This window comes from Garra rufa, chromosome 1, assembly GCF_049309525.1.
Source record: "Garra rufa chromosome 1, GarRuf1.0, whole genome shotgun sequence".
In the NCBI taxonomy this organism is placed as follows: Eukaryota; Metazoa; Chordata; class Actinopteri; order Cypriniformes; family Cyprinidae; genus Garra; species Garra rufa.
Genome location: NC_133361.1, coordinates 104,560,601 through 104,572,447, shown reverse-complemented (window position 1 = coordinate 104,572,447; position 11,847 = coordinate 104,560,601). Strand labels below are relative to the sequence as shown.

Genomic DNA, 11,847 nt, shown 5'->3' with positions numbered 1-11,847 from the left:
GATGTGACGTCATAAGGCTGTGCCGTGCATCTGTTGTGATTCTGCTGAAGAAAGGTTTAACCATCCACATTTTTTAAGTCAACGCTAACTTTGTAAAATGGTTTAATTGTTGTTCACGGTTATACTAAAATGTTCTAATCTGACGTTAATGCACGTTATTTGTGAGAGCAAAGCACATCAGCAAATGAATGAAAGATAAGCTGCATCTCATTTCACTAAATCCGTGAAAGAAACATGAGAGCGTTTTTATCTGAATATAGATTACATTTGCACGTTTTGTGAAAACGATACATTTATATTTTTCTTCTGGCATGAGATGTGAACATTTCCAAATTATTTTTTAATAGTTTTGATGTCTGTGGATTTGTTTTTGTTGTTAGAAAAGGGAGCTTTTTGAAATTGCTTGTTAGTTTAAAGAGTTGCTTTCACGGATTAAACACTCAAATAAGCACATTCTGCTCAAAACTGTACATGCAACAAGAACAACAAACAATTCTTACAAACCAACTGCAAATAATGTTAATTAAATTTATCTAATGACTAAATTACAGATAATTTTGTACCTTTGTCTATATGTGTATAATTAGTAGTTCAGTATTTCAGGCCATTAACTATGACTGTGAGTGACTCCATTAGCAGTGTGCTGACAACTGAACTAGGGAACTGATTGAGAAGCACACAGAGATTTAGTCTGAACTCGATCTATTTTTCTTTTCTTTTTCATTTTAATCATTACAGTATCGAAACTACACAGAAAAAAAAGCTCCTGGTGAAGCAACTCAGATGCACGTGACCAGTGTTGGGTGTAACGCGTTACTAAGTAACGCGTTACTGTAATTAAAATACTTTTCCACTGAAAAAGTAGAGTAACTGATTACTGTTCATTTTTAAGTATTTTAATTACAGTTACGTTTAATGTACTTGCGTTACACTGAAAAATAATTAAACTCGCTGAATATCATTATTTAATTTGATTAATTAATCTTCTAAATGTGAAAGTAAACTCTGCCGCTTTAAAATCGTTGAAGTGCAGGTGCACGTGATTTCGCGCAAGTTTGCTGCATACTCCTATGGTATTCTTAAAGGGGATGTTGGACTCGGCTGAAGCGAGTGGCTGTTTTGCGAAATGGAAATATGCCCATTACTTCAGTTTTCTGAAACAAGCAGACAAGAACATTACAGTAATATGTAAGCTATGTCCTGGGGAGAAAAAACTATCGGCCGCTGCGCTGTCAATAGCACGAGTACTCAAGCACCTGACACGGCAGCATAGACGAACACTTCTGTGTGATCCTTCATATTCGACGGATAAAACTGCGGCAACTCCTGCTAAACAGGCAAAACTTGATTTTACTTCGGTAGCGCAGAAAAGTGTCTGAATGAGAAAGGTTACAGTTCACTTTGTGGAAACACATGACATGATTACAAAAATGGTCAAATGTTTTAAATATTAAAATATTGGATAGTATTATAAAAGCTCCTTGAAATTCTAAATAACATTTTAGATTTGTTTAAATAAAGTAAAACATTTATTGAACTCATTGTTTTAAATTAAGTTTCACGTTTACAGGTTGATACATGTCATGTTTAACTTTTCTTAAGTTTCTTAAGAATAATATATATTTTTTGTTATTCTGGAATTGTGTTTCTTACCGAAAGAAGGTTACATTTCTTACAAAAAAGTTTATTATTATAGAATGTTTTCATAGAATGTAATATAGATTATTAAAAAAGCTAAAATGCTAAACTATTTAATGTTTGACTCATGTTTTATTTAATTATCTATTATTTAAAGAGTTTAATTTCTATTTTTTGTCCACTCAGGGTTTATAGGGATTTTAAGAAGTATTTAGTTAAATTACTTATTGAGTATTTAAGTTACTTTTTAGACACAGTAATTAGATAAGTATTTTAAATACAACATTGATGAAGTAATTAGTAATTAGTAATTAATTACTTTTTTAAAGTAACTTACCCAACACTGCACGTGACACTATTATAGAGATGGCGTTGGTTAAAGAGGAGAGTGAAGACGTGAAGATTGAAGACATAAGGATTGCAGAAGTGTTCAGTCTGAAACAAGAAGATGCAGGTTGGTTTTCATTCTCATTTGATTGTTATTAAAATGTCAGTCTCGATATTCAGTGTATATTTTTGAAGAATGTCACGTGAGTTTCCTAATTTAAGTGGTTTTATTGGACATGGAGCCTCATGTGTACAGACATGTTGAGATCACATGACCAGACAAATACTAATGCCGTCTTCAAGTACAGCTGAGAAAACACTTCTTCTGTTCGTTATTGTCATACATTCAGTAAGGAATAACGCACAGCTAGCTGTGCTTTAAACTGTTTTAACCCTTTATAGGGCGAGGCACCATATTTGATCACTTAATCGAACATTTTCAATAGCGTCTGCCTCCCTTGTATGAGATCGTGTAAGCACATGGATTTGTCCCAGCCAATCAACGGATGTTAGTCTACGTCACGGATAGCGACACAATGGCATCTGACCAATCGGAAGTTGGCTGGGGCGTTTCAAACTTCAGCGTGCTTCCGGAATGAGAAAATGCTGATTTACACTCCTACTTTGTCCCACAAAAACGGAGAAAGCATCGAAATGCACAATGGTAAGTCAATGAAACTCACACATTATATAGCTGAACAGTTGTGTTATATGGTGATATAGACGTTGTTTGCGTTTGATTTCAAGAAATTAGTGAACGATGTGGTAAAAAAAATGGTGTGATCATATTTGATCATACGCCCGTTTGTGGTAACACAACAGAATGTCCATTTTTAGACATACGCCCGGTTCAGGTAAAAGTAAGGCAAGTGATAGTTTGGCTGTTTTTATGCCTGTTTTTTGTCCACTGAATATTGCAAAGGCTTGTATACCATGATGCAGTAATCCAGTGTCAAACTTAAACCATTTATTGAAATGATCAAGAAATAAACAGTGAAAAATTTGTAATTTTGGTTTTAGTACCAATAGATTGGTGTTTATTATTTCTGCTAAAATAGGTGGTACCACCAGTACTTAATGCTATTTTTTTTCAGTTCTTATTATAAATTTACTATTTATGTGAATATTATATGTTTTCAGTAGATCTGCACTTTTCTTTCACAAACAAATCAACATGGGCTTGATACTGACTCAGAAACCTTTTCTTTCGCAGCTGTCTACTCAACAATTCTATGGATAGAAGTCAGTTTTGATGTGCCAGCTGACCCCATCTAGGGTTCTGATGAGGAAGACAGCAAGATTTTTAATTTTCTAAATAAATATTCTGTTAAGTTTTTGTGTTCATATATATATATATATATAAAATATTTTTGTGTGTAAATAGTTTCTAAATAAATATTCTATGAATATTATATTTGTTTTTTGTATTTATTTATGCCTTATATTTAAAATGTATACACATTTTTTGGGGAGGAAAAAGTTACCATAGACCGGCAAGTGACTATATATGATCACTTCATTTAACCTAATTTTCAACATAAAAACATTAAAAAAAAATTTAAGTCACAAAAGTTTAAAGGTCTTGTAATAACCTCCAATAACACTCTGGGGTTGAATTTTAGAGTTTCCAAGTATTTCAATGAGTGCCCTATAAAGGGTTAATGGAGGCGACCCAACGCAAAGTCCATTAGAATTATTTAATGCAAAGTTAGCTGTCCATCATCCCGCTTAATACCATGGTCATTTGCCAGTTAAAGCTGTTTATGTTGTTTGCAGCACAGCTGTGCTATATTGGGACACCATGAATATAAACTAAAATGTGCTTTTAACATACTTTCTCTATATTAAAAAAAAAAAAAAAAGTATTTAGTTAACGCTTATAGTACACTTGAGCCCATCTTTCATTCATTAGGACACTTAAGCACTTTTTAATTAAAAGCACATTTTAGTTCATATTCACGGTGTCCCATAAAAACCACAGTTTATGAGTGTGATTCTAAGTTTATCTTAAGAAGTACTCTCCTTGTGCAAGAGAGAATAACCCTTGAGTAAGGGTTACAAGTAGAAGTCGACCGATGTTTTGGTTTTGCTGATTAATCAGCACCAATAGTCCACTGACAAAACTATTGTTTATTGGCAAAAATCCATACCGATAGTTTTTTTTTTTTTCTGTTCCAGCAGTGGTTTAGAGCAGTGGTTCTCAACTCCAGTCCTCGGGGCCCACTCCTCTGCACATTTTGTATGTCTCCCTCATTTAACACACCTGATTCAGGTCATCAGTTCATTAGGAGAAAGATCCATGAACTAAACTGAAAGATTCAGAAACATGCCAAATGTGCAGAGCAGTGGGCCTCGAGGACTGGAGTTGAGAATCACTGGTTTAGAGGCATGACACTGCGTGCTGCACAGAGCGGGACACTTCAAAGGCAGATTTAAAACATCGACAACGAAACTGTGTGCACAGTATGCTGTCGTGCATGTTTTCACGTCATTACTAAGCAATACATTTGTTGACTGCCTTATCTTGCTTTTGATGTCAGTTTCTTTGTGCCATTAAACTGCTTTTGCATTTTTTTTTTCTAGACCTGATTGAGGAGAGTCAAGAGCTGAAGAATATGGAAGAGAAAGAGCAGAATGAGAAAGATCATTTAAAAATTAGAGAAAAGAAGATAAAATGTAACAGGATTTTTACCTGCCATCACTGTGGAAAGAGTTTTAGTCGAAAACGACATCTTAAGGTCCACATAAGTGTTCACACTGGAGAGAAGCCCTACACCTGCCAACAGTGTGGAAAGAGTTTCGCTCAAAAAGGAACCCTTGTAGTCCACTTGAGAACTCACACTGGAGAGAGACGATTTTTCTGTAAACAGTGTGGAAAAAGTTTCACTCAAAAAGGAAACCTTGATGTCCACATAAGGAGTCACACAGGAGAAAAGCCTTACACTTGCTCTCAATGTGGACAGAGTTTTACACAGAAAAACAACCTCAATTGCCACATGAGCATTCACAGTGGGGAGAATTTGTTCACCTGCCAACAGTGTGGAAAGAATTTCATTCAAAAACGAAATCTTAAAGTCCACATGAGGATTCACACCGGAGAAACACATTTTATCTGTAATCAGTGTGGAAAAGGTTTTACTCAAAAAGGAAATCTTGAAGTCCACATGAGAATTCACACTGGAGAAAAGCCTTTTATTTGCTCACAGTGTGGACAAAGTTTTGCACATAAAAGCAACCTTAAACGCCATATGAGAACTCACAGTGGAAAGAGCTAGTTCTGCTGCCAACAGTGTGGAAACAATTTCATTCACAAACAAAACCTTAACGTCCACATGAGGATTCACACTTGAAAAAGACATTTTTTTTTTTTTATTGATTCATATATGCACATCTAAGTTAACGTTGACACCGCTGCTGAATGTGAGCCAAATCTGATTGTCCACCTTCATGACCCTTTCTTTTATTTGCATCATTCGTCTTTTTTATACATTATCTTGAGGCTTCATCTGACCATCTCCTTTGCCTAGAAGCATTTATATTTACAATTAGTCATTTAGTGGACACTTTTATCCAAAGCAACTTTAAAAAAATGACAACAGAATCAATCAAACCAACAAAAAAGCCATAGCTTGTAAGTGCTATTATTTTTTTAACAATAATAAATAATAATAGTTATATAAATACAAAGAAAAGTAGATAGAATAGACAACAAATATAGAACACATTTGTGGTAGACTAATCCGTGTATCATTCGTCTATTCATATTTTTTTTTTTTTTTTTGTTTAATATTGAAAGAAGAAACATGAGAAAATAGCTCAGAGAAGGCACAACAACTTGCTCTGGAAGTTTAGTTGGTTTTATTTGACATCAATTAATACCCAATATTAATGAAATAAACTCAGCAAAAACAAAGTTATGACTTCTGTGTATTAACACTATGGTCTGCACTTGACAGTGCACTTTGTCTACTGTTCTGGGCTGTGATTGTGTGGTTGTTTGATAAGAATAAGATTAAATATATTGGCAATAAACACATTAATTAATCAATACTGATCCTAGGTGTTTTTACTTAAAGTAGTCAAGACGATTTCATTTATATAATGCACATTTACATTTTTGTATTGTTCTTAAGTTTAAAAAAATTAGATGAGAATGCTAATATTTAAAATCTCTTTTAAGATTTTAAGCGCCTCGGCCAGGATGAGTACCCACATAGGTTGCAACGGTATTACAATAACATTTGTATTTTGATTCTTCCTATAATAGGTCACAGATCAAAGATTTAAAAGTACACATTGACACCAAACTTCATAAAGTATCTTCATTTCATTTTGTGAAGTTTTACAATCACTAGGTGCGGCAAACCATAAAGCTTTAGTTTGTACAGACTGTGTGATGTGATTGTAAAGAATAAGTTTCTATGATGTTAGAGTGAATCAGACAGTGATAAAGTGATCAGAACTGCACCAAACTAAACAACCATAAAACCAGAGATCCTTTCATGTAGCTCCACCACACTTCACTTTTTTTAAAATAAGCAAATAAAGTGATAGACATAAAGAGAGAAAAAATATATGTACAAAGGAAATGCAGTTAAAGTAATTGTGTACAGTAAAAAAGAAGAAAAAAAGGCACAGCATAATAGAGGAGGCTCCTCCACACTTCTTAAAGGTGCCATAGAATGCATTGAGAGAATATTTTAAATTGTTCTCTGATATCTACATAGAAGGTATATGTCATAGGAAAGGGCAAAAAATCTACAGAAATGGTTTTACAGGTACATTTACAACCCTAGAATTTGTCCCTAGAATGAAATGCTCTGTTATTGCCTTATTTGGAAGTTTCATGAATATTAATGAGCCCTGCTCTGATTGGCTGTTTCACAGAACTACTCGTCTCAATAGCTCACACATGGATACAAATATATATATAATTAGGAGCTCTCGCCGCTTTCAATATGCGGTTTGTTGAATCTGCCGTTTTGAGTCGCGTACATTTTAGTACTGATTACTGTGATGTATGTGTTCTGTGTAACGTTATCATGCAGAGGGAGTGCTTCTGACCACAGAAGTTCAGCTGCTTGTCTGTGATTCTCAAGATCTGTAAATCATTCGCCATCATCAGAGCAGTTATTTCTCCATCATTCCCCATCATCAGCGCAATCATCTCTCTGTTTATGTGGTAAGTGAAATCCTATGTATTGCCATGTAACAGGCTAGCGCTAGCATTAAGCTAGCCGTGTCCCTTTAGTGGCTTGCTTTGTTTTACAGATGTGCTGACGTTGCCAATGATTTGGCGATGCTGTTGGATCTCACGGTACACACATCCGCTGTGTTCTCATGTCTCGTGATCTGTGTGTTTGTGAGTGTTGTACGTCATGCTCGTCAGCACAGCTGCCAATCAGTCCCACACCAGGTGCTGCTCATGATCTCAGCCTACATATACTCTCCGCATTCTCTCTTCCTTTGTCAGATGATTCACCCCGGACCTTGGCTGTGTGTTGTTTGGTGAAGCCTTGGCGGTGCAGGCAGAGCGTGAAGCCTTGGCGGTGCAGGTAGCCTTGGCGGAGCAGGGAGAGCAGGAAGCCTTGGCGGAGCAGGCAGAGCAGGAAGCCTTGGCGGAGCAGACAGAGCAGGAAGCCTTGGCGGAGCAGGCAGAGCAGGAAGCCTTGGCAGTGCAGGCAGAGCAGGAAGAGCAGGAAGCCTTGGCGGAGCAGGCAGAGCGTGAAGCCTTGGCAGAGCAGGAAGCCTTGGCGGTGCAGGCAGAGCAGGAAGCCTTGGCGGAGCAGGCAGAGCAGGAAGCCTTGGCGGAGCAGGCAGAGCAGGAAGCCTTGGCGGAGCAGGCAGAGCAGGAAGCCTTGGCGGAGCAGGCAGAGCAGGAAGCCTTGGCAGAGCAGGAAGCCTTGGCGGTGCAGGCAGAGCAGGAAGCCTTGGCGGAGCAGGCAGAGCAGGAAGCCTTGGCGGAGCAGGCAGAGCGTGAAGCCTTGGCGGAGCAGGCAGAGCAGGAAGCCTTGGCGGAGCAGGCAGAGCAGGAAGCCTTGGCGGAGCAGGCAGAGCATGAAGCCTTGGCGGTGCAGGCAGAGCAGGAAGCCATGGCGGAGCAGGCAGAGCAGGAGGTTCATAAAAGTGTGTCACGCCCTTGGGAGGTTCTGCCGTGATCGCCACCTCCTTGGAAGGTTCTGCAGCTGGTGCTGCCACCTCTTGAGGCACTGGCGCAGCAGACTCATGGTCAAACGAGGCCTCTGGAGTAGACTCGTGGACAGACGAGGCCTCTGTAGCACAGTGTGCAGCCCACACACTCAAAATGGCGATGGCCATCACAGGCAGCGGAGTGGATAGAGGGAGACCCGCCGGGCTATTGGGTGCAGGGACCACCGGGATGCCAGCAGCTCTCACTGACATCATTGGTGGGTCCATCACACTTGCAATCATGACATGACGAGGCTCTGAAGGATAAGGTGAGGCATGGTGTGGCTCTGGCAGATCAGGCGAGGTATGGCGTGACTCTAGTGTGGCGGCTATCTTGTGAGCTGGCTCTGGAAGGGCAGCCATGACAGATGTAGACTCTGGAGCAGCAGCCATTTTGTGAACAGGCTTTGGGATGGCGGCCATCTTGTGAACAGACTCTGGGATGGCAGCCATTTTGGGTGCAGACTCTGGGATGGTGGCAGGCATGGCGTGAGCAGGCCCTGGAGCGGCAGGCTTGGCGTGAGCAGGCCCTGGAGCAGCAGGCTTGGCGTGAGCAGGCCCTGAAGCAGCAGATATGATGTGAGCTGGCTGTGGCTTGGCAGACGTGACGTGAACAATACCAGACATGACGGTGGGGACGTGAAAGCACTGTTGTGTTGTGGGTACTGTGGGGTGGCAGGGTTCTTCATCCACAATCCCCACAGTAAATGAGGAACCACTCAAACGAAGTGCGAAATCAATATATTGTTCAAGAGTCCAGTGCGGTGTGTGCCGTGGCAGTAAATGAGAAATAGCATTAGATAGTCCAAAACGGAAAAAGTCCTTTAGTGCAACATCATTAAATTCTACCTGGTAGCACAGGTCACAAAATTCTGCCACAAAATCCTCAATCGAACGATTCTCTTGACGTAGTCCAAGGAGAGCAACTGCTGGGTTCATGTTTGGGTCACGTATTCTGTAACAAGTAGTCCACTGAACGATGAGATGTGATGATGAACCCAAGTGCAGTTTAATGAAACAGTGAAGTAATCCAGAAATCCCAACAAACAAATGATAATCCAAACAATGACTTGACTTGACTTGAAAAGACTGAACAGACTTGGCATGAACTTGACTTGACTTGACTTGACTTGACTTGACTTGACTTGACTTGAAAACACAACTCACCAACAGCAGGTTAACAACATTAATACGTGACCAGGACCATACAAACACAAGGGCTATTTATACAGACAATGAGGGACACATGACAAGAATCAACCAATGAAAAACTAGGAACAACACCATAGCAACAAATCAGAGCAAGACACATGGAACTAGGGAACCAATGATAGTAATACACAAGGGCAAGGGAAGCAAGACACCACAGCATATAACAATTACATAATAAAAGACATGAAAACCCCAAAACAAAACTCCACGTGACATATATAAAAAAATAATTAAAAAAAATCTTAAATAAGCTATTTCCTCTATTGACATCCATCCATCCATCCTTTCCAAAAAAAACATGTCTTTATAAGTGCACGGTTAGCAAAGCTGTTAACGTTACGCTAAAGGTTGCAGAGTGCAGTGCATTTGGCGTCAACTGAAGTCATCTCAGAAACCGATGTCTAAAAACGTGCAAGTTATTCAAAGTATGTAAGACCCATCCAGTTAAATATGTTAACCTCCACTCTTTTTTTCGTTAGTTCATAAAAATATAATGAAATAAGGAAAATGCATATCTGCAAACACACATAAACCCAATATCACGTCTACTTTAATTGCTGTACCATACTTTAGATAGCAAAAATACCACACTTAAAGACATCAGTGGCACAATATTAAGTTACTGCAGCCCTGTAACTAATTTTGTATTTACTTTGTCTAAGTTACTGTGAATATTGTATTTATAAAATTCAGATATAACCTCTGTCAAATCAAACTGAACAATAAAGAAACCAGGTTAGATGGAAACTCATTTATTACCAACTTCAAGTTATCGTCAACTTATTGGCAGTTTATACACACACAGCGTTTAATAAATCATATGACTACTACCAGTGAAAACCGTTTTATTCAGCTGCCATTAAACAAAAAGAATGCTTAATAGCTGAAGAAAACCGCACTTAGCTAAATTACAAAAGAACACAGACTACAATAATACAATAAAAAAAAAATTAATAATATGCAAATATGCAACTTAACAAACGGCTAATTGGCAAATTAGCAATTCACAAAAAGAGATCGAAAATTTTGTGAAAACCATTAATGTACGCAACGCTAGCATTTCAACAAAAACTTAGCGATGTAGATAAAACGGAGAACAGAGTTCAGGTAACAGTATAACAGTACACTATGGAATAACAATTTGTGCTAGAAACATGTAGCAACTACCTTTTTTTTTTTACATTACCTACTCAACAACAGTTGCCGGTTCGTCAACCAAAGTTCCTTGCTGAACGTCCCAATTAAACGCTTCGGCAGCTTCAACAACTTCCCAATCTTCCACAGTTTCTCCGGCTTCACCTTGGTCCCCACGATTTTGTGAAGGTGGCTGAATTATGCTGGTGATCAAGGAATCATTATTAATGCACACTTCCAGCTCTGGCCTATTAAGGAAATGCTTCTCAATGGTTTCCACCTCGTTCGGTGTATAGACGACTATAGACGTATATCGCCAAGAAAGCGGTTAGACAGCAATCGGTCACAGTCAGCGACTCCATAGGTTGACCTGTAGACCGATGACCGCTGCAGCAGGTTACACACACTACATCTGTGTGTAATGGAGTTAGCAGAAATGTCGTTTTGAATACCGTGGCACCTCGGGCAGCGATATCGGGTTCTGATTTGAACCCCGGAGACCAAACCGTGCAAAGTGGTGGAAGAAGCGCCGTTTTCGGGATCTTCACTATCGCCATCAGGAACGTCCAGTGCGGTTATGTCCATGACTTGGGTAGATGGAGTTGTTGTTGTTAAAATAATGTCTCCTTGGATGTGTCTCTTTGCCAGGATGGAGAATGAGTAGGACTTGGAAACGTGGACCTGGGGAATCAGGCTGTCCCACAAGGTAAGCTTGATTTCCCCTGTGGTGTCAGCGACCCATATTTCCTTCAGCTCACATTCCTCCTCTTTAACCAAGACGATCTTACTCGCGGCAGCACGGGGCAGGACCTTAGCTTCCAGCGCGCCTACCTGTAAGCATAAATATATATATATATATATACCTGTTGAGTAGATTGTATAACTTAGGCCTCTTTGCCAATATTTTTTCCCCAAATAGAATATATAAAATAGCATACTGACATTTTGTCTCGGCCCTAGCGCTTTGATGGCAGCTTTATCCATCCTTATACTGCCTGAAGGTGTTATCCGGAAGAACGGTATGGTCACAACATCCAGGTTTGTTGCTTTAGAGCAGACCACATCAAATCCGTCTGGATCGGAGAAGCCTGCAGGACGAAAAAAATTCTAGGTTAGTTTATAATTAAAATTAATATGACTTAAATAGGGATGCACCGAAACGTATCGGCCGAAATGCTTGCGTGTTTTGTCAGTAAAGCCGGTTCTGTAATTAGCGGTAAATGCCATCAGGTGCATGATTTCACATTGAGGCGTATATACTACACACAGCCGTTGTTCACTGACGAGCTGCGCAAATTCACACTGATAATGAACATGGATTTGCGCAGCTCGTCAGTGAACAACAGC

At 39.2% G+C, this 11,847-nt stretch overlaps 1 protein-coding gene across 1 annotated transcript in view; it reads left to right on the top strand.

The window, feature by feature from the left end:
- The window catches only part of LOC141323251 (uncharacterized), a 144,089-nt gene that overhangs the window by 11,387 nt on the left and 120,855 nt on the right, over positions 1-11,847 (top strand). Inside the window, exons 6-7 of the mRNA XM_073833467.1 lie at positions 1,968-2,092; positions 4,549-5,213. Of these exons, the coding sequence (XP_073689568.1) occupies positions 1,968-2,092; positions 4,549-5,213 (790 nt within the window). The remainder of the gene's footprint in view (positions 1-1,967; positions 2,093-4,548; positions 5,214-11,847) is intronic.